General features: G+C 38.4%; 2 protein-coding genes across 6 annotated transcripts in view; one reads left to right on the top strand and one right to left on the bottom strand.

The window, feature by feature from the left end:
- The window catches only part of Enoph1 (enolase-phosphatase 1), a 65,614-nt gene that overhangs the window by 28,435 nt on the left and 10,711 nt on the right, over positions 1–26,468 (top strand). For 2 of the 3 annotated variants that reach the window (XM_077803246.1, XM_077803248.1), the window contains exons 1-4: positions 6,865–7,172; positions 21,807–21,908; positions 23,459–23,661; positions 25,375–25,507. In XM_077803246.1, the coding sequence (XP_077659372.1) occupies positions 7,089–7,172; positions 21,807–21,908; positions 23,459–23,661; positions 25,375–25,507 (522 nt within the window). In that variant the 5' untranslated portion in view covers positions 6,865–7,088. Of the gene's footprint in view, positions 1–6,864; positions 7,173–21,806; positions 21,909–23,458; positions 23,662–25,374; positions 25,508–26,468 lie in introns of those variants that run through there. The other variant, XM_077803247.1, reaches the window with a different exon arrangement.
- Positions 1,055–6,301, bottom strand: Hnrnpdl (heterogeneous nuclear ribonucleoprotein D like). Of its 3 annotated transcripts, none has more exons than XM_026409000.2 (8): positions 5,531–6,299; positions 4,625–4,793; positions 4,366–4,527; positions 3,829–3,960; positions 3,579–3,693; positions 2,885–3,055; positions 2,463–2,555; positions 1,055–1,317 (listed from the first exon to the last, which is right to left on the bottom strand). In XM_026409000.2, exons 1-7 carry the CDS (start codon positions 5,971–5,973, stop codon positions 2,485–2,487), a joined length of 1,263 nt encoding a protein of 420 aa, XP_026264785.1. In that variant the 5' UTR covers positions 5,974–6,299; the 3' UTR covers positions 1,055–1,317; positions 2,463–2,484. The 3 variants fall into 3 exon arrangements, with proteins under 3 accessions (XP_026264785.1, XP_026264789.1, XP_026264787.1); XM_026409002.2 differs by lacking the exon at positions 1,055–1,317 and adding an exon at positions 1,324–2,102 and having other exon boundaries at positions 5,531–6,300; XM_026409004.2 differs by lacking the exon at positions 2,885–3,055 and having other exon boundaries at positions 5,531–6,301.

The raw sequence follows: 26,468 nt of genomic DNA, 5'->3' as shown, positions 1-26,468 counted from the left end.
CTGAATTTACAGGATCCACTACTCTATATTCCATACCTTACAACAAAACTTGAAATTTATCTCTTTCCTAAAATTGCATATTGAAAGAATAAATATTCCCTTTCAATAGCCAACCTTGATACTTGGCCATACCCAAACAAGGCCAAGACATCATGACTCAGCAAGTACAAATATTGTTGGAACAAAAGTTGCAGACATCCAATGTTTAAAAAGGGGAGGGTGCTGGCCTAAAAACACTGGTTTAGTGTTAGACCAATTAATCTGTATGTGAACACATATGCCAGCCCTAACATGGAAGGAACCATGGGAACAAACAGGGTTCCCCAAGTCTGAATGTAAAATTCAAGTCTGAATGTAAAATTCAAAGCTTGTTTACAAAACCTAAGTATAAAAACTTCCAATGCACCAGGACTAATGACCATCACACTTAATACCAATATTAACCTAAGCATTTCATGCACTAATTGCCCTAAAAGTGAGATTTACTAGCATTACTAACAAAGACCACATTCCTAATATTGCCAACAAAAATACTTCAGTGTGGTGGGGGCTGTGACCAATTCTTAATTATTCTGCCATTACCTTCAATTGTAATCTTTTAGCCAAACTTCAGCAGATAACTTCACACCTATCTGGTAAAATCCTATACTTTTGGTTTTATGTTCTTTCCTCATAAGTGATTAATTTGAGAATTACAAATGGCTTGCCAGAGAACAAAGGAGCTATTAAATTTTTTGTTTGCAGTACTGGGTATAGATCCCAGTAGGCAAGCACTGAGTTAAATCCCAACCCAAAAGGTGCTTTCTTTAGATGTAAAATCTAACATGGGTCTACTAGGATTAGGTTTGAGACTGGCATCCCTAGCTATCCAGAGCAGAAAACACATTATGCAAAGAAATGTATGTTGGAAACCTCAGTTGATGTCTACAAAAATGGGTGACATTGTGGTTATTTATAAAGGACCATAGTTTCTCCCTGCAAAATAAACGGTGCCATAATTATTGCTTATTTAAAATTACACATTTACAGAGCTATGTAGTACCTGACGCAGAAAAACAATCACATAAGGAAGCATTTATTTGAGGTTTAACATGAAATCATACAAATAAAATTTGTATAAACACAAATCCACATTGAGTCATAACACAGATAGCAAAGGACAAAGTAAAAACAAAGAAAACTAATTGGCGGCTATATACAGTTGGACACAGTAGTTGTGTCTTGTACACTAGAAAGTCTTTTACAAAATAATCATCTTAGATCAACAGAAGATCAATCTTCAATGTCGTCCTGCAAGATGGGTTTCTTTAGCATCTCCTAAAAGCAAAAACAAAAGAGCAATTAGATTTGTGCCACTATCACAAGCTTTCAAAGGTCCACTTTCATGAATTGTTTTAAGTCCTCACTTTATTCTTTTCTTCAAATTATTAAAGATCACATGCATATTTATTGGCAAAATGCAGCTTGAGAAATTGATAAACTCACCCTGGAGTTCCCAAATAATATTAAATTCAAATCTGTTCAGAGAAGAATCTGGGAATACAATCTTCCCATATTCAAAGGTTGAACTTAAGGCCTACTAGAAGTATCTCTAGTAAGCCAAATAAAATGCTACCACAAATGTGAATTTCCAATAGGCTCATTATATCATAAGAAAACAGATTGCTTTGTGCATATGATCTTTAACTTATATCCCAGATTTAAAAGTTCTTGTTTTGGTTTGTAGATTTCACTATTAGCTATAAAAAGAAAAAGCAAGCATTAAATCTTAAAGAATGAACACTTAAAATGAGGCTCCACAATTGAAATACAACACTAAACAGAAGACCAAAATGATTAAGCTGTAAAAAGGCATTTATGTACTTTAACTCCTGTAAAAAACCATTTAAGTTAAGTTTAGACACTTAATCTCCAAAAAGATTAAAAAAAAGAAGCCAAAGTCTGAAGTTTTCCACTTTAATCTTTACGCTGGTACATGAAGTTGGAAGAGACCATACCACAGGACAGCGTTTTCTGGTGTATGCCTTGCGCTCTGCCCGCAACGTGCGACCCCCAGAGATAGACGTGGTCAGGGTGACACACGGCCTGCAATGAAGTTCCCGCTGGCGGGTACAAACAAGGTATAATGTCAGAGTTAGAAGATAACATTCTTGTTTTCCTTAAGTTGTACCCATTTCAGTACTTTACCTGTTAATAGTTCTAAAAAAGTTTAATTATTCCTCTAGACCTCCTGGTACACAAACAGAAAAACTCTTAAGTTTTTCTGTAATACTAAAAAAAGTGAGATAAGACTTTAAAGTTAAAGATCTATAGACACTTTAGGCAAAACAGACTCATAAAGCAATTAACAATTTAGTAAAAACAGGCTACATAATATGTTGTTTTTACTTAGATTTCATTTGTCTATTGATCTTTAAATTAAATTAGACATTTCAACTGGTTTCTTATACTCTTATACACACCTGTTTTCTCCAATGTCCTCCTCTAGTATGGCTGGTAATTATTTTGGTGATTGCCACCCCCTCGAGAAGCCTTGCCATAAGTGCTCTGTTGACCTATTTGGAAAAGATACAAATTTGGCTAAGTTTTTTATACAATGGTTTCTTCACAAACATTAAAAAGCTTTCAAATGTGTAAAACTTTACATGCTAAATATGAAAATATTCTTACTGGCCAGTAGTCATAAATCATATATCCTAGTACTTTTCCAAATCAGCATGATCTATTACTATAATCTCCTCATGATCATAATATACCTCAGAAACAACTCCAAATATTTAAAAATAGATGGAAAACCCATACACAAACAATTTCAGAATGGGAATGTACTTCAATACTGAATTTCAATACCATTGGTTTATGAAATTAAGTTAAATATTCTTACCACTGTAGTCTGCATATCCCTGTCCATATCCATAGTTCCCATAGTTATACCCAGTATAATCATATCCGCCATAGCCACTATAGTTCTGATCACCACCATAGGCACTATTGTAATTTCCATATCCTTGATCATAATAGTTATTAAATCCTTGGTTCCAGTTTTGGCCCTGACCTGAAACAATGCACAATGATTGTTAGGAAACCACTTCTGACCCCCAATTCTAACACAAAATGATGCGTTCTTGTCCCCTGCTCTGCAAATTTTAGAAGGCAGAATGGACCAAATATTGTTATCTACTGGATAGAATATGTTTTTACTGTTATTAGGGGGCAGAAAGTCTAATTGTGCCAGTATCAAGTTTCTAAATATAATGAATAATCAGTTATCATTTCCACTGAAGGTTAAGATATTAGGTCAACCTTAAGAACTTCTGAGAAGACCTATCACACCAAGTTTTGTCAAGTAATACTATTTCTCTACAAGTGATGACACTATTTGTCAAAAGTGGCCATTCTTAAACAGGTGAAACCAGCTAAGCTAATTTAAATAAAAAAGCAACCCCCTTTCCCTCAACTTGTCATTTTTTTCTATGTTGGAATAGCTTTAAAATTAATTCAACTTTGCTCTTTCTGGGCTTAGTCTTACTTAGTAGCATATAACTTAAACCCTGGAATCATTACCCAAGAAGTCTCACCTCGGCCACGACCCCTGGTACCACCTCGCCCACCAGCTGCAGCACCTCTTCCTCCTTTTTGTTGTTGCTGTTGCTGCCTATATACCTCTTTGGGCTGTGCAACTTTGATTTCACACTATAAACAAATTCCAAAACAAAATATACAGAATTTTACTGAAGTTTTAATATTAAAGCATTTTACTCTTCTCAAATTCGTTACTTTTTTAAAAAAATCCTCAAATTTACATTCAATATATTTAAATAACTTTACCTTCCCAGAACCAATTTGATGATATCTGCTTTCTAACAATTTCTTTACTGGCTCTTCATCTGTATATGTGATAAAACAAAATCCTCTTCTTTCGTTTGTTTTTGTATCCATGGGAAGTTCAATATTTTCAATCTGCAATGAAGAGGCATGTTCAAGATCATCCAATAATAGTAAAAAGCTACCAAACTGTCTCAGAACACCAGGTAATTTCCTAAAAGACATCATTATTTTATCATTATTAGCTTAAAAAAGATTTGCTATATATGGAACATTAACAGTAAATTACCTTTTAATAGCCTTTTGTACCCAGTCCATACACTGATCACATCAAATATCTGGGTTTTGTGCAAAAGAAATTAGATATTGGTTTTTGTTACAGCACAGAAAGCAACAATTAATTTACAGTCACTGGAAGGCAGTTGAACAGTGACATAATTCTGTCTTCATGAAAAATATTAAGTGGTCCTACACAAACTTAACCAAGGATAAACATTTATGAACACACCCAATACAAGATACTTGTAAACATCAGCGCACCTCTCCAAAGGCTCCAAAATATTCTTTAATTTGTTCTTCAGAAGTATCTGGGCTCAATCCACCCACAAAAACCTTTTTAGGGGGTTCTTTCCCTTTCAAAGCTTTGGCCCTTTTGGGGTCTATCAATTTGCCATCCAGTTTGTGTTCTTTCAGTTCCAAAACCTAGAAGACAAATTTGTTGACAGCAATTAAACCCCATAAAAACTTGGGGGGGGGGGGGAGGACACCAAAAGAGGCACAGTGCAGAACACATTCCTACCTTATCAACACTAGCAGCATCTTTAAAAAGCACAAATCCAAATCCTCTTGATCTTCCAGTGACTGGATCTGTTTTAATCGTACAGTCTACAACTTCCCCAAATCGAGACAAATATTCAGTCAGATCTTTCTTGCTCGTATCCCAGCTCAAGCCTCCAATAAACATTTTACTAGAAATAAAAGTTATTTTAAGTTTAGCAGTAACTTAAATGACTGCTTCACTCCTGGAATTAATCAAACTGTGAAATAAGCATAAGAAAATTTACACTAACTTCAAGCAACTTATTCTACTTTTACAGACACGAACAACTGACCACAAAAAAATCTCGAAATTGCATCTAGGGCACCCAAACAGATTGCTTTCCACATGGTGTAATGCAAAGTTTAAAATGTGGCCAAGGTTCTGCCAGATTCCTCAAGGTCCGAAAATCCAACTTCCTGAACAGATCACTCACTCACAACTTTCATTAACTCTAGTACTCAGCTGTCACGCAAACATCCTACCTAAGAACTCAAATGCCACTCATCTATTAGCGCCAAAATCAAGAGTTTCTGAACTCGCTCCGGAAAAGCTGCGCGGGGCAGTAAAAGACAATGAAGAGGCGGCGGCAGCTGCAGCATGTGGTGCAGCTAGGCCGGCCCCTCCCCCCGGCCCCACGAGGCGCCTGCGCACTTGGAACTCCGAAGCAGCCGCCCTCCTCCTCCAACCCCTCTGCCCTTCCCCCACCCTCCGTGGGCCTCTCGAGTCATCCCCGCCGTCTTACTTTCCTCTTCCCTCCCAGCTACTGGGGCCCAGTGGGCACGCGGAGAATCGACTCGGGGCAAGAATGGGGGCAGCACGCGGCTCCCGAGGGACGAATGGCGCGTGCGGCGCGCTGGGGGAGGGGAGGAGAGAAGCGTGCGGTACCCGTCATCCTGCTGATTCTTGCTCGCGTTGATCTTGGATCCCTCTGCGAATTCTTCTATGTTGCTGTACTCGTTCATGTCCTCCATAGTGGCGGAGCTGTCGGCAGTGGGGTGCTGGCGCGCAGTCCTGGTCGCGGCGGCAGCAGCGGCGGAGCGTTGTATGGAGCTGGATTTAAAATGGCGGCGGAAGAGATCCGGGCGCCGCCTGCGCCCTCCCTTTATAGCCGCCCCGCCCGCCAATCGGGAGGGCTGCTGGGCGGTGACGTGGCGCTGGGTCCGGCGCGCCCCCTGCCGGGCGGAGCCGGCAGCGAGGGAAGGGAGGAGCGGGGCGAGCTGCCGTGGCGCCCTCGGCCGCCAATGGGAAATGCTACGGGAGGCTAAAGTAGCGGGAGCCGAGGGGAACAATGGCGGCGGCACATGGGAAAGCCGGGGCGGGACCTCCATCGCGGCCCTCCCGGTGAGGAAGGAGGGAGGGGACGCGGGCTTGGGATAAGAGAAGAATCAGATGAGAAAAATAAAGGGGCGAAAAGTCCTGGGGTCAGAAATCCCGAGCAGCGCCGTCGCGGGGCCACAGTCCTTCTTGCCTTGAGAGCCTTTTGTCTCTGGCGTCTGGTCCGGCCCACTCCTACCAAAGAACCATCAACCTGCCTTTTTGCGCCCTCGGTCCCCCTGTGCGGAGCTGCTGCGGCGGCTGCTCCTATCGACTAGCGCCGGGGCCGGACTGCTCCGGAAAAAGGCGGACTGCGCCCGGCGCTGGCGGCTGAGGCGGCGAGCGCGCTCGCCCGCCGCGCGCACGCGTGTTTCGTTCTCGCGCTGGCTGGAACAAGCCGAACAGGAAGGGCGCGCGCGGCGGCCCCTCCGGGCGGCGGCGCAACACCAGCGCCTCTTCCGCTACCACCTCAGGTGCCCAGGCCACGCGACGCGGCGGATCTCCCCCGCTGGTCGGCCGCAGCCGGGGTCCAGCACTGCCTCAGTGGCTAGCTGAGGACCCGAGGAGGGGTGGGGTCTGGTCAAATCACTGTAGATATGCAAGAGCCGAGGCAGTGGGCGGGGTGGGGGCTGGGTGCAGTAGAGGGCAAGGGGCACTCACATCCCCGGCGTGCCACTCGCGGGGCTCCTGTCTGCACGTGCCCCAGGCCTCTCCCACTCGTTCTACCAGTCTGCGGAGGGCGCGCGCGCGGCTCCCGCGTTCGCTTCTTTGTTCCCGCCCACGCCTGGCCCATTTTGACGGATCCCGTTCGAGGCAGGCTGGCGGCCAATCGGAGCTGCCGCCATTTCCTCCCCGCCTCTAGGAACCCACGAGAACCGCCCCTTTTCCTGCCCACGTGGTCTGGGCCTGCTTCGCTGCCTCGTTTAGTTCTGACCCCTGGACGGCGGTCCTCTCCACTTGCCAGTCCGCGGAGGTATCCTTTCCTGCGCGCTTCAGACCCCACGAGGTCCCCACCTCCGAGGTTGCTGCGGGGCTCTCGGAAGCCTGAGACTGTCTTGAGGCGCAGCCGGCGCCGCCCTCCACCCTCCCTACCAGCCTTCCGATTTCCGTGGTAACATCTGGGAGGGAAATGGTCGTGTTTTCGGTGCCCGCTGAAGTCACTGTGATCTTGTTAGATATCGAAGGTACCACAACCCCGATTGCTTTCGTGAAGGTGAGGGGCGGGGAAGTTACTTGTGCTAAAATACAATTGGAAATTTGAGTATTGCAGACTCTGCACTAGAAACCTGAAGCTTAGGAGAGGTGCAGCTTTACATCCTCTGGAATGGAGAAGAAGGAGGTTGCTTTGGATAACGGGCGTGCTTTCCTCATGGCACCATCTTCTCCGTCCTTGGTTCTTGCTCTTGGTTAGATGCAGCTGGATAGGAAGAGATGGTGGTGGTTGCAAAAAAAAAAAAAAAAAAGGCTCAGAGGGGCAAGACCCGTTATGCGTGTGCCTCGTCACCCCGCAGGTGAGCATCCTGATAGTTCTCTGTGGGGCCTGGCAAGGCTGCGGTCGTGATTTAGTGGTCCTTGAGGTCTGGTTCCTCAAAACGGAAACACCTAAATGTCAAGATGACATTCCTGGTAGCCTTGATATCTTGGGCGGTAATGGTCGCTCTTCGTTCCTTTCCTTGGCTGCTGTTAGTGACCCAGCTGCTCACTGGTATTTTATTCAACTAGGTTTTGTGGTTCACAGCACTGATTTATTGAACTACAAGACGCTTCTAGGTTCCGTGTATTTTCCTCAGAAAAACATGGAAGCTTGAAGCTTTTAGTCAAAGCATCCTCCTGTTAATCAACACTGTGCATGTAATCACAAGCTTACTCTTTTCATTATAGCAGGCTCCTTTCCTAAATGTATTCTAGTCGTCTGCCAGAATACATACCAAATGTTAGTATAATTTTTGAAAAAATGTCTCAGGCCATGATTTCTCTTTAATGATTCATTTCAAATACAAGTATTAGAGATGCTTGGGAAAATATAGGAAAAACTTTTTGATTCGAGAAACAGCAACTTGTGTTTTAAATTCTATTTAAGTTTGTTTTTAAAAGAACCCGTGAAAAGTGATTTTTCTAGATGTAGGTTATATAAAATCTATATACACATTTAGGACTCCAGATGTCACAACTACTTAAAAAGTTTGGAAGAATTACAGTATTTTGACATCTTAAACAAAGATTCTGAAGAAATCTAGTTGGACATTTTTTCCAAGTATTTAATCACACCAAGGACGTCAGGATTGCCCAAATGCTAATAATTGTGTTGGCTTTCTTTTTTTCTTGTGACAGAATGCCTGATTTCTTGGTTTTCAGAGAAAAAAAATGATTCCTAATTTTTGTGGTTATAGTATATAGCTACTTTACTTAGCTTCATTGTGGCTCTCTTACTTTCTGCTGTCATCAGGAGATCAGGGTAGTAACAGATTTTTTTTATTAAATATGTACCATTCTTGGGGACTTTATTTGTGGAATAAAATGCCTCATACAATTCAGTTTTGTAACAAAGTTACAGATACCCTTCCCTACCTTTTCTTCCCCACTGCATAACTTTATGATAGCCACTTCTTGAAAACCTTATGACAAACTTATTCTAAATCTGAGAATTAAAATACCCTAGCAACCTAAATAAATTGATTTGAGTTTGACACTAGAACTCTGGTGGAGTAGCTCACGCCTGTAATCTCAGCGGCTCAGGAGGCTAAGGCAGGGGGATCCTGAGTTCAAAGCCAGCCTGAGCAGCTCAGCAAAGGCCCTATACAACTCAGCAAGACTCTGTCTCTAAATAAAAAATAGAAAAAAAAGGACTGGTGATGTGGCACAGAGGTTAAGCACCCCTGGATTAAATCCCAGGAGACTATTTTGAAACTCAAGGCAGGCTGCAAAAGAATGATACAGGAATGTTTAAAGGATAGATCATTAGTAATATTGTTAATGTTTTTGTTTACATATGATTTTATCAAAGCCACTATTTCCAAAAGTTTGTTCAGAAGAATGTTAGGTCCTTGGATGTTTATGGTAATTATGCAAATAAATCCATTTAATGTACCTTTGGGAATGCTAGTCTAAATGTGTTCAGCTAGATTTCTTAATTGCATGATTTCTCAGAGCTTTTGCGTGGTAATACATACGCACATACATGGTGTGTCTTGAGGATAATGGCTTTTTATAAATTTAATTGAAAAGAAACTTTAGCATAGTTTTTGCACACTTTTTTAAAGGACATTCTGAGTTGGATCCTTAAACTTGTAAGCATGGAACTGGGAGTTGAATGATGTTTTATGTGTTGAGCATATTATTAGTCAGATTAGGTATATGAACTTGCAGCCCTGCTTCCTGTGGAATGATGGAAGGAAACTGAGTACTGTACATATGTGGAATACATAATAACTCATTCTTAAAGATTATGATGAGTGTGTACTATTTACTAAGGCTTTAAAAAGTTGAACAGTTTGCCTGGGATTTGAACCAAAATTGTCTATTCGAGAACTCTTATTCTTTCCATTATTGAATGCAGTCTCTGTAATGAGACCACAGTGTTTGGACTTTTTTGCTTGGCTATTTTATATATTAAATAGCACAGTTGATATGAGAACACTTCAGTCAATATGAAGTACCATAAAAGTATATATTAACAAATCTCAACTTATGTCACCTCTTGGAAATAGGTTTAGTTACAGATCCTTGGACAAAATAAAGCCTTACCTTATTTGGGTGTTTGGTTCAACAGTGAGTGTTTACTGTAAAAATCAAGCATTGTCAGAAATTGCCTTTGAAGTACCCTTAGAAAGTGAATACTCTAGAGCTTGCCCATCTCTTTTTTTCTTTTTTTTAATTAGAGCTTAATGGTTTACATAGTTGTTGGGTTCATCCCAGCAAACTCAGACATACATGGAAATAGACTTCAGTTTCTCTACGTAAATCAAATGCAGCTCGTTTTTCCTTTATGGATGAAACATTCCTGCTTCTTCCCTTGAGCATCAGATGAAGTAGTTATTTTGGGATTTTGTGGTGATAAATGAATAATATGTCAATTATTAGCCACACACTGAACCACTCAGACTGTAAAAGACACTAGGGAACTGGGAATTGACTTGGGTAGAGGGGTAGACAGATTGCCAACACTGTTGTTATATTTTCCCTTTTTATTTTTTTGCTGAGTACTTGAAAGTGTTTGTGTGTACACACACACACACACACACATATACACAAATACAATGCCATGTAAGTACATAATGTAGTGCCAACAGTTCAGGATATCTTATGAGATGCCATAGAACCTTCCCGTTTGGGAAGTAATGTTCTCTGTTTAGTCGGTTGCTCTGTTAGGGTATGCCTTTAGCCCTAAGGTTCCAGGGAACATCAAACAGTGGTTGAACTTACCAGCTGTTACATCTTTCTCCCTCACCTCTTTTTTTTTCTTTTGCCATAGTGGGGATTGAACCCAAGGCCTCATTCATGCTAGGCAAGCACTCTACCATTGAGCCACATCCCTAGCCTTTTTAAAATTTTATTTTCAGATAAAATCTCAGTGAGTTGTCCAGGTTAGCTTCAAACTTGCAATCCTCCTGCCTCAGCCTCCCAAGTATATATTTTATTTTCTAAGTCATAAAATTTTCAGATTTATCTCTACTAATGCTATAACTGGCTAATTTCTCATAGAAGTTGATGATTGCAGGTCCTTTGTGAGAATCATTATGATTGATTGAGAGAAGAGCCAAAGTAGAACCCAACTTTATCTTTAGAGTTCCCACTGCATCTGCATCCTCAAAGTCACCAGCTCTGCACCTAATGGCAGGCTATGTATCTCTAGAGTTGCTTTTTTCTGCTACTGACTCTGATCTTTACAGTGTTGATTTCCCAACATTTTTTTGGTCATCAAATACAATTGCAGCAGGCACTGCCAATATAAATTTATGTATATATATCATTGTACTATTACTAAGTTTTAAAATAAAATGAGATGACACTCTAGTCAGAATGGTAGCTATTAAGAATACAAACAGTAAGAAGTCTTGGCCTGGATGTGAGGAAAAAGCCACACTCATACGTTGCTGATGAGACTGCAAAGTGGTACGGCCAATATAGTGACCTTATAAAAGATGAGATTACAATAATAAAAATGACTGTTGTTATAGTCTCGTATCCATTGTATCATCTTGCATGCCCCAGTGTATACACATACTATGGTGCAACCACTTGATCTTTGTCACTGGTGATGTAATATGCATTTTCTTTGTGCATTGTGTTATTCTAATGTTTTTAGTCTATGAATGAACTCCATCAACAGTCCTTGCAGTTATCCCATTGAGAAACCTGGGACTATTTCTGAATTTGGGGAAAATGATCTCTCATTCTCTATTTTTTTTTTTAATATTTTTTAGTTGTAGATGGACACAATATCTTTTTATTTTTTAAATTTTTTTTTAGTTGTAATTGGACACAATGCCTTTACTTTATTTTTATGTGGTGTTGAGGATCAAACCCAGCAGCTCGCATGTACTAGGAGAGCACTCTACCCCTGAGCCACAACCCCAGACCCTTTATTTATTTATTTCTATGTGGTGCTGAGGATCGAACCCAGTGCCTCACACCTGTGAGGCAGGCGCTCTACCCCTGAGCTTCAGCCCCAGCCCCAAAAATGCTCTATATTTAGAGTTAGTACATGTAACAATAGTTGTGATAGTCTATAAAGTTGCTATGAACACTGTTAATGAATACTGAATCTTTATTCCTAAGTTTCTGCAAGCCTCTGGTCATATTTTCAACTGATCAATGGTAACCTTATTTTACGTGTGTTTCTGTTTGTCTTATTTAGTATGTATTATTGATTTGTTAACAGTGAGTCACAGCCAATAGCACTGTAACTAATGCTTAAGCACAAAGCTTATCTAACATGTACTTTTTCCACAAGGTACCTCATAGCCTTCTTGAGTTGGAACTCTAGATAGTACTTTAGCACTTTGCTTCATTTGTAAGATTGTGGTGCTAATGGAGGATGGTAAGACAGTGGTTAGGAGCTGGAGTTTTAGCTTAGAGAACAAGGTGTTTGGCAAAGTTTTGAACAAGACTAAGGGGAAATACTGTTGCTATTATTACTATTGTTTTATTGGAAATATAACAGAAATGCCTGACAAACCAAAAATCTGATTTTTTTAATTTTTTGAGATGGGTTCTACCTATGTTTCCCAGGCTGGCCTGGGCTCTGGTGATCCTTCTGCATCAGCCTCCCAATTAGTTGTGACTACCAGCCTGTGCCACCATGCAGAATCTCTTGGAGAGATCAAAGCTACATTAAAAAAAGGAATATGGTATCAAAATCAAGGGAATTGGTTCTAGTAACTTCTTGAAGTCATCTGCCCACATATGTGAGTGGGTTTGCCTTGATATTGGCATTTGATAAACTTGGGTTTGAGTCGTGGATTTACATTTGTGCCAGCAGTGAAACTGCTTTGAATGTTTCATCTGTTATAAGACATCTCCTTGCAGGGATGTTAGGTGAATTCAAGGAGACAATATGAATTCCTTTTCTTCCCTTCCATTATTAGAGTCTAAGTCCCTGGGCCAGTCAGGTTCTCCCTCTGAAACTCACTGGAGACACTGACATTCTTTTTTGAGCTGCTTTTTAAAAACCTTATTCCAATTACTTGCCTCCTTGATAACCTTCCCCTTGTTCACTTGTGATTCATTACACTTAATTAGATGACAGTTATCTTTAATTACAATTTAATCTCCATAGCGGGATTTATAAGACACTTTTTTTGTCTTATCAACAACACATTCATTTTGAATGTGAATGTTGAAATCAAATGTTTATTTCTAAAGACTTCAGTTTTCAAAGGAACATACATTGGGGGGTCCTTCCCATTTACCTTAGGAAGATAGGATCAGTAGAGTTATGATTTCTGAGCACCTGTGGTCTCAGGGAGCTGCCAGAACACTGAAACTTCTTAATAGTTTTGAATCTAGTCTTTGAAAGGATATTTAAGGAATAGTTCTAATACTGCAACTGCTAGAAATAGCTGGCAAATGGTATGGACCATTCCAAGAAATAATAAATGCTGGTTGTTAAAAAGGGTTCAAGCAAGTCTTGGGAAATCATTTTAAGAGAGTTTTAATAATGAAAACAATTTAAAAAGTCACAGTAAAACTAGCTAGCCTTTGTACCAGACTACAACATTAGTCCAAGTAAAGTAAAGCCATAATGAGATGGCAGGTCTACTTCATTCTTCACTGATTAGACCACATCTACCGGCTTTTTTTTTCCTTTCCCCTAACCCCCTCCCCACCCCAGTACTTGGGAATTGAACCCCAGGGGTGTTTTACCACTAATACATCCCCAGACCTTTTTATTTTGAGACAGAATCTTGTTAAGCATCTGAGGCTGTCTCCGTTGTTGAGGCTGGCCTTGAAATTTGATCCTCCTACCTCAGCCTCCCTATTCTTGGGATTACAGGTATACTGCACCACATTTGGCCAGGCTTTTGTTTTTCAGTGGCAAGTGACCATATTTTAGAGACAATGGTCAAATGAGGGTGAATCTGATAGAAAGGAACTAAAGACATCTACAGAGCTTGTTAAATTATCTAATCCTTATAATAATAATTTATGATAATGATTTATTAAAACATGATAATAATGTTTTGCCTATTAAACTTTTAAGGAAATAGAAAAAACTATTAATTGTATTAATAAGCTATTAGTTTTAAGAAAGTTATTAATAAACTATTAAAACTTATTGAGAAAAATTAAGTATATTACTTTAACAAGATTATTTAAAATACTAGGTTTTATTACTAACAATCATCCCTTTTTCCTTTCTATTGATAACAGACTGGAAATGAGACTACCCTTTTTTTTTTTTTTTTTTTTTTTTAACTTCTCAGCTTCTTGATTTACAATGAACCCTGCCCTAAGGAAAAAAGTACAGTGTTGTTTATTTATTCCTGACAAGGATACTTTTGTCCTGACTTAAGAGTTACAGCACAAAGAAGGGTCAAAGAGATCCAGATATTAGAATCATTCCCAAACACATAGTTTTTGCTATTTCTTAACTAGCAGGGTGACATTTATTTTTATGCCATTTAAGTGCATTTAGATTCTACCACACTCCTGACTTAAGAGTAGCATATCCCTTGTGAATTTAATTATGTGAATCATAGTCACAGATGTGGCTAGTGCAGTCATAGCATGATAGAGATGGAGGTTATATCACCCAGAAAGAATATTCAGCTGCCTAGCTCACCCTCCCACGACTACGGTTTCAGGAAATAAAAAGTTGTCTGGCTCTGGGAAATGTTTTTTAACTAGTTCATGAAAGATCAGTATAGGTAAATTTAAAATCTGATTTATTAAGTCTCCCTAATATTATTGCTATAGGTATCTGACACTAAACTCCTATGTGAAAAATAGGATGTTTTCCTTAATCACAGAGAAAGATGTTAAATGGGAATCTCATCCAAGAAAGTGACTTAAACTGACTTCGACCTAGTAGGGAAGCATGGCTTGACCCAAATATAATTTTTCTTCAGATTTATCATATCACAGCTGATTCACTACCTGTGTTGATGGGACTCTTTTCTCTTGAGGGTACAGTCTAGCTATTCTGATTTGAAATTTGGGTTTTACTAAATTCTAATAGCCAGAGATAACTTGCATTCAAGTTTCCCCTCATTTTTTAAAATTTTTATTTATTTATCTTTTATTTTGGGGGTACTAGGGATTGAGCCCAGAGGTGTTTTACCACTGAGGTAAATCCCTAACTCTTTTATTCATTTATTGTTTTAAATATCAAGATAGGGTCTTGCTAAGTTGCTGAGGCTGGCCACTTCCAACTTGGAATCCTCCTACATTAGCCTCCTAAGCCACTTGAATTACAGGCTTATGCCACCATACCCAGCCAAGAATGTGATTTTTCTTAATTTTTAGTTTTTATTGGTACATTATAATTATACATAATAGTAGGATTCATTGTGACATATTTGTACATACACATAACATAATATGATCAATTTTATTCCCTAGTACCTCCCCCTTTCACTTCCTTCCTCCTGTCCTCTGTTTGGTCTCCCTTCTAAATTTGTGAAATTCCCACCTCCCACCTTTTTTTCTTTTTCTTTCTTTCTTTCTTTCTACTTTCTACATATGAGAGAAAACAGAATGGTTGACTTTCTGAATCTGGCATTATTTCACTTAACATAATGCTTTGTAGTTCCATCCATTTTCCTGCAAATGACATAACTTTGTTCTTTATGGCAGAATAAAACTTCATTGTATGAATACATATCACATTTTTTTTATCCAGAGTATGCAATTTATTTTTAAGAACAAGCCAGTTATTTTTCCTTTCCTTTTTTCCTCTGAGAATAATGAAATAATCTTCACTATTGCTTTTAAAATTTTAAGTTCTCAAATACTAAAAACATTTGCACTGCATGTTTCCCTTGGAATACTTTTTTTAAGTAGTTTTATTTCATTTTATTTTTTTAATTGCTTTTGTTTTTTAAATACATGACAGCAGAATGCATCACAATTCTTATTACACATATAGAACACAATTTTTTCATATCTGTATATATATTTTCATATCTGTATATACACCATTCATGTCTTCATACATGTACTTTGGATAATGATGTCCATCACATTCCTCCATCATTGTTAACCCCCTGCCCTCTCCCCCCCCACCCCTCTGCCCTCTCTAGAGTTCGTCAATTCTTCCCATGCTCCCTCTCCCTACCCAACTGTGAGTCAGTCACCATATTATCAGAGAAAATATTCGCCATTTGTGTTTTGGGGATTGGCTAACTTAGCATTATCTTCTCCATCTGCATCCATTTACCTGCAAATGCCATGATTTTATTCTCTTTTATTTCTGAGTAATATTCCATTTGCATATGTGCCACATTTTTTTATCCATTCATCTACTGAAGGACATTTAGGTTAGTTCCACAGTTTAGCTATTGTGAATTGTGCTGCTGTAAACACTGATGTGGCTGTGTCCCTGTAGTATACTGTTTTTAAATCCTTTGGGTATGGACTGAGGAGAGGGATAGCTGGGTCAAATGGTGGTTCCATTCCAAGTGAGGCCCGAAATCCCTTAATAAAATTCCTATAGCGCAAGAATTAAAACCAAAAATCAATAAATGGAATGGACTCAAACTAAAAAGTTTCCTTCTTAGCAAAAGAAACAATCTGCAAGGTGAATAGAGAGCCTACATCTTCGGAGCAAATTTTACCCCTCACACATCAGATAGAACACTAATCTCTAGGTATATAAAGAACTCAAAAAACTAAACACCAAAAAAAAACAAATAACCCAATTAATAAATGGGCCAAGGACATAAACAGACATTTCTCAGAAGAGGCTATTCAATCAATCAACAAATATATGAAAAAAATGTTCATTATCTCTAGCAATTAGAAAAATGCAAATCAAAACTACTCTAAGATTCCATCTCACTCCAGTCAGAATGGCAGCTATTATGAAGACAAACAACAATAAGTGTTGGCAAGGCTGTGAGGAAAAAGGCACACTCATACAATGCTGGTGGGACTGCAAATTGGTGCATCCAATATGGAAAGCAGTATGGAGATTCCTTGGAAAACTTGGAATCGTTTTTTATTTTAAATAGCTGTACTTTAAGTATTATTCTTTTTTTGGGGGGGGGGGTACCAGGGATTAAACTCAGAGGCACTTGACCACTGAACCACATCCCCAGTCCTCTTTTGTATTTTATTTAGATACAGGGTCTCACTGAGTTTCTTAGTGCCTTGCTGTTGCTGGCTTTGAACTCACAATTCTTCTGTCTCAGAAGAAATGTCTGTGCCCAAGTTTCAGGATTACAGGCATGCACCACTGCTCCTGGCTTTTAAGTACTATTCTTTGGAGGAAACTTTATTACCTATTTTTTTCCAAAGGAAATTTGAATAAATATTATCGCAACGATTTTATTTTTATTGATTCCATGACTTTCTCATTGAAACAACCACTTGACCACAAAGTTTATCCACATTTTGACTTTAAACTTTTATGAGGTAACTTCTTTAATTAGATTTTCAGAAAGTAATATAAATTACTGTTTATATAGTATCCCCTTCAGTATTTAATGGAATTTATTCATAATTCCCTGAAGGGCAAACTCTCTTTTTAATTTTCTAACGTTTTCTTACATGTTTACTGCTAAACCCTAACAACCCCTTAGATATCGGGTGCATTAAAAATACTCACATATTTATAGAATCCTGGATTAATTTCAGCATTTGTTCATACTAGACTGTTTGAAAGTTATAAGTGGATTATAACTGAAGTTAAAGCAATTGTAATCACAGATACTTCTGGAATTATTTTTGCAGTTAAGGGCTTTGCATATGTTGGGCAAGTACTCTGCCTCTGAATCTATATCTCCAGCACTTTTTATTTGATTTTGATGCAGGGTCTTGCTAAGTTACCCAGGCTTGCCTGGATTTTACAATCCCTCCATCTCAGCCTCCCAACTAGCTAGGATTACAGGTGTGCTCCACCACACCCACTGTTTGTGGAATTATTATTTGGTGGGGGTGGTACTGGGGATTGAACTCAGGGTCACTTGACAACTGAGTCACATCCCCAGCCCTTTTTGGTATTTTATTTAGAGACAGGGTCTCACTGAGTTGCTTAGCACCTTGCTTTTGCTCAGGCTAAACTTGCCTCTCGGCCTCCCAAACTGCTCAGATTACAGGGGTGTGCCACAACACCTGGCTTCTAGATTGGGGGGGGGGGGTCTGGACGGAATATCTTTGGTTTATTTATTTTTATGTGGTGCTGAGGATGGAACCCAGTGCCTCACACATGCTAGGCAAGTGCTCTACAGATGAGCCACAACCCCAGCACCGCCGCCCCCCAATAATTTTTTAAGCCTAAAATTTTTCTGTGGGTAAGGTTGGGGAGAAAGCAACAAATTTTTGTTTTGGGGTTTTTGTTTGTTTGTTTGTTCTTAATGACTAAATTTTCTTTACACAATTTTATTGCATATGGGATGGGCAATAATTATTATTATTTTGACATTATTTAATCTTAAGCTTGCATCATCTTATCAGAGGTGAATCAGTAAGTTTTCCTATTTCACATATTTTAGAACTAGAAGATTTAATGAATTTTGCAAAGTCCACAGATAAACATTTTGGAGAGCTGAGGCCCACTGTTGTTAGTACTGTGCTTCTATGACCACACCCCATAAAATAAAACACTTTTAAATTGGTTTTCTTCTCATCTAGGGGCTTAGAGTGTCTGGGACTTAGGAAAATTATTATTATTATCTTTTTTGACAGTGCAATTGCTTTCTTAAAGGATCTTTCAGACTACATGGGCAGAAAAACACACCAAGAATTATAAACCTTGGTGTGCTGAGTTTAAAAATGAAGAGTCAGATTTAAAAAAAAAAAAAAAATCCTGCTTAAAACAATATTTTCTAATGTGATTACTTTTTTTTGTTTTTAGTTTTTGTTCTTATACATGACAGTAGAGGATGATTTGACTTATTTCTACAAACGTGGAGTACATCTTATTCAAAGTAGGATCCCAGTCTTACGGTTGTACATGATGTAGAGATTCGCTATATTGGCATCAGATTGACCATTTTAGGTCGGGAACCATTTTATCTAGAGGCTCCAAAGTTTTGATTCTGAGGCAGTGCTGCTTAAATTCTGGTAAGAAAGTGCCTGCTAAAGGATCAACCCCACTCCAGCAATGACACAACTCCTAAGCAGCTTATGAAATTTCTCTTGTGGAGTATAAAGCTGCTCTTTGAGTGCCAACTGACTGCTCTCTCCTCAGAGGGACAGCCTTGTTGGTTTGCCTTGGGCTACTGACTAAATCTCTTGCGTGAGATTGAGTTGTGTGGTGTGGTCTTTGGACTTTGTGTGAACTCTGCAAGTAACCTTTCTCACTGTAGTGTCTTCATATATATATATATACGAAATTTATGTCAGATTCATTCCACTGTCTTTCCTATTCCTATCTCGACTATCTTCCCTTCGTTCCCCTCTAACCTACTGAACTTCTATTCTCCACGCCCATTGTGTGTTAGCATCCACGTATCAAAACATTTGACTTTTGATTTGGGGAGATTAGCTTATTTCATTTAGCCTGATAGTTTCCAGATCCATCCATTTTATGGCATGTCGTAAAGGCACTCTTTTTTTATGGCTGAGTAATATTCTATTGTGTATATATACTACATTTTCTTTATCCATTCATCTATTGTAGGTCACCTAGGTTGATTCCATAGCCTAGCTATTGTGGATTGAGCTGCTATAAACATTGATGTGAGTATGTCACTGCATTTAAGTCCTTTCAGTATAAACAAGGAGTGGAATAGGTGGGTCAAATGATGGTTCCATTCCAAGTTTTCTGAGGAATCTTCATACTGCTTTCCAGAAAGGTTGCACCAATTTGCAATCCCACAGCAATGTATGAGTATACCCTCTTGCCCACATCTTCTCCAACATTTATTGTTACTGTTTTCTTGATTGTTACCATTCTGACTGGAGTTAGATGAAATCTCAGTGTAGTTTTAATTTGTATTTCTCTAATTGTTAAGGATGTTGAACATTTTTCATATATTTGTTGACCTATCTTATTTCTTCTTCTGTGAAGTGTCTGTTCAGTTCCTTTTGCCCATTTATTAATTGGGTTATTTGGTTTTTTGTTGTTGTTAAACTTTTGTTTTCTTTATATATCCTGGAGATTAATGCTATATCTGAGGTGCAGGTGGCAAAGATTTTCTCCTATTCTGTAGGCTCCCTCTTCATGCTCTTGATTGTTTCCTTTGCTGTGAAGAAGCTTTTAAGTTTGATACCATCCCATTTGTTGATTCTTGATTTTACTTCTTATACTTTACGAGTCTGCTTAAGAAAGTCAGTTCATAAGCCTACATGATAGAATGTTGGGCCTATATTTATGTGGATTTATCTCTGTGTCTTTTATTCTGTTCCACTGATCTTCATGTCTGTTTTGGTGCCAGTACCATGCTGTTTTTTATTATTATGGGTCTGTAGTATAATTTGAAGCAACATATTGTGATATCCAACTTGCTCTTCTCCCTAGGATTTCTTGGTTATTCTGGGTTTCTTATTTTTCCAAATGAATTTCATCACTGTTGTTTCTAGTTCTCTGAAGAATGTCATTGGTATTTTGATAGAGATTGTGTTGAATCTGTGTAGTGCTTTTTTTTTTTTTTTTTTTTTTTTTTTTGGTGGTTGTTGTTTGGTTTGGGTTTTTTTGGGGGGAGGGGGGTACCAGGGATTGAACTCAACCACTGAGCTACATCCCCAGCCCTATTTTGTATTTTATTTAGAGACAGGGTCCCACTGAATTTATGAGGGCCTCATGCTGCTGAAGCTAGCTCCAGAGCCACTGGGTTTACAGGCCTGCTCTACCACACCTGCTCATGGGTTGTTTTTACTCATGATTATATTTCTGATTCTTACCACCTGGCTTGTTTATATGAGTCATTCAGCAAATATTTGAATAAATGAGTGAATGAATTTAAAAATAAGCAGCTTTCTTGAATTCAATTATAGTTTCTCCTAAAGTGTAGGGTCTTCTCTGTAGTGTGTACTTGTGTTCTACACTCACAGCTTGTCTTTTTAGACAGGTTATTCCTAAAACTGTTTGGGCTATTATACCTTGATTTTATACAACATTCTGCTGTACCGTTTGCCTCACCCATCGTCCCACAGTGTGTTGCACTACCTGACTGGCTTCTTAACCTTACTGTCAGTGAGGAACTGTTTTCCTTATCATCTAAATCCACTTCTCCATGATCTGCTCAAGAATTAGCATATCTTGGCACAAAGTAGATACTGAAAAATATTGTCAAATGTGCCACAGTTTGATTTGAAAAGATATATATATACTACATTTGTTTATAAAAATATAAACATTTTGACTAGAGAGAGAACTAAGGGTGTAGCTCATTGGTTGAGTTTGTGCTTGGCATAAATAGGGATCTGGGTACAATTAATCTGCAGAACCAGATAATAAAATTTTGACCAAAGAAAAGTCATTTGCAGAGCATATGTTGCTGATAGATTGTTTATTAGTGAATTGTTTTGCATAATACTTTCTTACAAAGAAAGAATTGTAGTGATCAGATTTTTTTAAAGAAAGAGAATTTTTAATATTTATTTTTTAGGCGGACACAACATATTTATTTGTATGTGGTGCTGAGGATCGAACCCAACGCTGCGCGCATGCCAGACGAGCACACTACTGCTTGAGCCACATCCCCAGCCCGATCACATTTTTTTTTTTTAATACTTGTTATAGGGTGTCATTTTTTTCAGCAGCCATTTGCCATTTTTCAGCACTGTGCATTGGGGGTATTATTGGGAACAAGACACACTCAGTCCATGCCCTCAAAGATCTGTGCTCTAGGAACATAGTTCAGAAGTTGGTAGCCTTTTTTTTTTTTTTTTTTTTGGTAATGGACCAGGTAGTAAATATTTTGGATTTTGCAGGCCATATTGTCTTGGTCCATATCCCCATTTCTGCCATTATGGCCTCCTAAATAGCCAGAAACACTGTGTAAATAAATGAATATAGCAGTATACCAAATTTGGCTCCAGAGTTGTAATTTACCAGCTCATGGTATAGTTCGCGTTTCTTGGTCTCTGTCTCTGTCCCACTCATAAAAGCAAATTTTTGCTAAGTTCCATTGATTTATCTGTTAAAATTAGCTAAGGTGAGATTATATAGAAGAACTGGATCTCATCACACAATTGGCAAAAGCTAACACTTTTTTCTTTGTTTTACTCATTTATCCAGGACATTTTATTTCCTTACATCAAAGAAAATGTTAAAGAGTATCTGCAGACACATTGGGAAGAAGAGGAGTGCCAGCAGGATGTCAATCTTTTGAGAAAACAGGTTGGAATATTTTCTCTCACACATTCTCCTGTATCTTATAGTTGAGGATGCCTAGAGACTTAGAACGTTCTCTGAGCATACTGTAAAATCAATGCCCTCAATTCACAAGGGAAGAAAGTTGTAGTGACTTGCCAATTTAGGAATTCACAGTACATAATTAAGCTGCCAGATCATGGCAGATTGTTGTCTATAAAATTGTCTCTTTCAGAAGCTGTTTAAATTACATGAACATATTATTTATTAATAAAATGAAGCCCTTTCTGGGTAGAATGCAAAAGGTTTTATGCAATCTCATTGCATATTTCATTAATGTCTCCAAGTGACAGCTTCTTGTCATTTTCCACTCTACTGCCTCAGGGCGTGAGTCCTTACCACCCATTTTACAGTGCTCCTGCATCCTCACACCCTGACACATGCCACACTTCTTACCCATCTCACCCTAGGCCTGCCCTTCAAACTCACCTTGGTGGCATGTACTTCATCCTGCCTCTTCTCTCACTCAGTCTTCATTCTGTCTTCTTCTTTCACATTGTGTGCTATGCATCTTCTGTTCTCTTGATTTTCTTACCGGAATTGCTTTAGTGGCAAAGATCAACCATGATGAGCAGCAGTAACTGGCAATTAGTTTTCCTACACTGGATATTATAGAATGCTCTCTATAATTCTGCTATTTAATATTACAGTTTAGGACTGGAAATATAGTCATGTTCTTTGAATCATGGGATATTTGGGTTTGTTGAATTTTCGGATAACTCAGGGTTGATCTGAAGTATCCTCTCCCCCCCCACCCCACCCCAGTGATTACCTTCTTTTCTCAACCTTGTTCTTGAAACATGCATACATAATCCCCATCCCAGACTCACATGCGCTCTTTGCTTTTTTAAAAAAACAGCGCTGGGGATTGAACCCAGGAGCACCAGGAGCATTTTATCTCTAGGCTATATTATTTTGAGACAAGCTCTAACTAATTTGCCAAACCTGGTGTTGAACTTGTAATTATTCTGCTGGGATTACAAATGTGCACCATCATGCCTGGCTTCCCTTATCAGGATTGCATTGTCACAAGGTTATTCTAAGTAGCTTTAGGGTTTTTGTAAGATGTGGCAGATTATAGTAGGCTGAATGTGAACCAATTGTATTACTTCACTAGTTTCTTTTCATTAAGTCTAGCCATAAACTAACTTATAAGATTTTCTGTTTCTACTTTAATTAGTTATAGTACAGAGAAAATGATCAGATGCAATTGAAAATTCCAGTTTGCTGATCTACTGAGTGAACAAAAAAAGACAGTTGTTCTTATAATTATGTGCTCATTCTCCTCACATATAGTGTGCCTTTTGATTTAAATTTCAGCTTTAGCAATCTAGGACAGGTAATATAAACTTATTACTTATAATCCCATTTCTTTTAGAGGTCATTCTCTTAGGAATCATTTGCTAGGGCTTATGATGACTGGAGAAAATTTATCTGCCTGGTTTGGGGGGTTCATTTTTAATGATCTTTTTAAAAAATATGCAAGAAACAAACTTCATGTTGTTTCCAATTTAAAGGCTGAAGAAGATGCCCACGTGGATGGGGCTATTCCAATCCCTGCAGCATCTGGAAATGGGGTAGATGAACTACAACAGATAATCCAGGCCGTTGTAGATAATGTGTGCTGGCAGATGTCTCTGGACCGAAAGACCACAGCACTCAAACAACTGCAGGGCCACATGTGGAGGGCAGCATTCACAGCTGGACACATGAAAGCAGAGTATGTGCTCAAGTGACTAAAATATTTCACTAAATATGTTTCTCATTAGTCTTCTCTCTCCATTATAAGCCACATTATTAGTAAAATGGACACATTAGCATTGTTTTAATCTAACAAATGAGCTGTTTTATTTTTCAAAGCTGAGCTGAAAGGATTTTACTCAGCTGTATCCCAAGATGTTCATGTCTGGCTTTGTGGATGGTTGAAGTTAATTTTAGACCCAGTTTAAAACAACTTCCTAGAAAATGATGACTTCCTTGAACTAAGTCATATTGGATTCTTAGCATACGAGTGACAGCACTATTGGTCTATTTCCCAGAACCAACAGATCACCTGCATTTTTGCCTTGTTAGAAAAACAGAATACTGTGAATTATGAGCCCGTTATTTTGGGATTACACAAAATGTCAGCACTGCCACTTTTGCTAGCTATGCTCTTGTGTTTTCCACAGATCCTGTGAGTCTTGGTTACAGGGTTCCTGATATTCTTTTGCCTAAGGAGACTCTAGAGTATCATATTACTGAGAAATTCTTAATAAGAAAACCTTTGGATCCAAGACTTGTTTACAGCTACCTATATTTATTTTGTATTTCTGTCAAATGAGATGTCATTCCTTTATATGATAACCATCATGTACCTTTTTAAAGGATATACTGGAATTTCAGGATATGCCAGTGATCTGGGAATATTCAGCTGGCTTAATCTATAAAACACTCAAAAGTGTGAAGCCAAGAGATTGTTCTCCCAGTAGTTGGCCTTTCTTTTGGTTCTTTAAAAAGAAAAATTGGTTCCACATCTCAGGTTCTTTTACTTTTCTTTTCACTTAGTTCCCAGGATATTATTTTGACCACTAAATATGGCAAATACTGTAGAATCAATAGGAGACTTGGAGTGTCAGGAATCAAAAAATCAAATACTGTCAAGTCTCTTAATTGATTTGTTCAGAATAAAGTTTTTTTGTTTGTTTTTTCTGTGTAAAACTTTAGACTTTCTGAGTTCTTTAAAAAAAACTTAATTCCATTATCTAGCTTATAGATTTGTAGCATTGAGCCCCCAGACTTTTTTTTTTCCGCTCATTGTTTTGGATGTATATATTTCTAGTTCCATGTCTTCTTAAAGCACAGTGGACATAAATTAGCCTTTTCTTTTCATTAATTACATCAAAAATTATATTACAATGTAGTATTAATTACAATATTTTGGTTTTTGCTTTTAAGTTCTTTAACAACTTTTAAAACAGTTTATTTTGTTCTTTTGAGATATACATACATGATAGTAGAATGTATTTTGGCATATTATACATATATGGCGTATAACTTATTCTAATTAGGAGCCTATTCTTGTGATTGTACATGATGTGGAGTAACCCTGGTCATGTATTCAAATACAAGGCTAGGAAAGTTATGTCCAATTAATTCTATTGTCCTTCCTATTCTCCTCCCCACTTCCTTAACAATTTAAAAACCCACTTTCTTATTTCCTTCATTTACCTGTAATCCCTTTACATTGTCAAATTGTTCCATATAATCTTCTGTGTGATCTTGGAACTCCAGTAACATTTATTAGAACCATAGGAGTTCACACTCTGTGTAGAGTTGGTTCATAATGTTACCATTTGAGCACAAATAGAGAAGATTATGTCATTTCTTTTCTCTGGTTTTCATCTGACTAATGATGTGTTCCTGCAGTTTAACTTTGTAGTTTTCCCTCCAGGTTCTTTGAAGATGTAGTTCCAGCAGTCAGGAAGTGGAGAGAAGATGGAATGAAGGTGTATATCTATTCTTCTGGAAGTGTGGAGGCTCAGAAACTATTATTTGGGCATTCTACAGAGGGGAATATTCTTGAGGTAGGTTACTTAGTTTGCTTTGTTTTGACACTATCAAAGCACAAAATGATAAAAGGAATGTACTACAGTATAAACTAAATCATTCAGATAATTACCTTTGTACATGCTGACAGGTTGTAAAGAGAAGCAGAAAAACTTTAATACATTATAGTGAAGGGAGAAATGTTTGGTTTGGTGCTAGTTTTTTGATCAAAATCTCAAACATTTTTGTGGGTTTACCTGCAGAGCTTATATTAAAAAGGTATATCCCTGGTCCCTGCTTCCTAGCTTTTTTTTTTTTTTTTTTTTTTTGTAGTGGGGATTGAACCCAGGGACACTTAACCACTGAGCCACAGACAAGATCTCACTAAGTTGCTTAGGGCATCTCTAGGTTGCTGAGGCTAGCTTTGAATGTGTGGTCCTCTGTCTCAGCCTCCAAAGCTGCTGGGATTATAGGCATGTGCAACTGCTCCTGGCTCCTTCCTAGTAAATTTTAATTGGCAGGTCTGGAAGGAGGAACCTGGAATTTGCTTTTATAAACATCCACCCTAAGGATACTGATGAGGATAGTCCTTGAACCAGCTATTATATGTGTGTAAAAATAGGTATACATGAGTTAGCGTATACAGGAATACATCCTAACTCATGGGCTAACGTGTAAATCAGTTATCTTGCCAGTATTAGGAAATCAACAACTCAAAAGAAACTAATGGAATGCTTCTTTTGATTGTTTTTAAAAAAAAAAAAAGGTAAAAAGAAACAGTCACTTTTGTTATTGAATATATAATTTCCTCTATATGAAGTAAAATTTACTGTCTTGAAAAAAAATAAAGATGCAAGCTGGCCACAGTGGCCTGCAATCCCAGAGGTTCATGAGTTCAAAGCTAGTCTCAGCAATAGCAAGGCGCTAAACAATTCAGTGAGACTCTGTCTCTAAATAAAATACAAAATAGGGCTAGGGATATGTCTCAGTGGCCAAGGG

Source organism: Urocitellus parryii, chromosome 10 (genome assembly GCF_045843805.1).
Source record: "Urocitellus parryii isolate mUroPar1 chromosome 10, mUroPar1.hap1, whole genome shotgun sequence".
Taxonomy (NCBI): Eukaryota; Metazoa; Chordata; class Mammalia; order Rodentia; family Sciuridae; genus Urocitellus; species Urocitellus parryii.
Note: the sequence above shows the minus strand (reverse complement) of the source record. Positions and strands in the feature narration are given on the sequence as shown.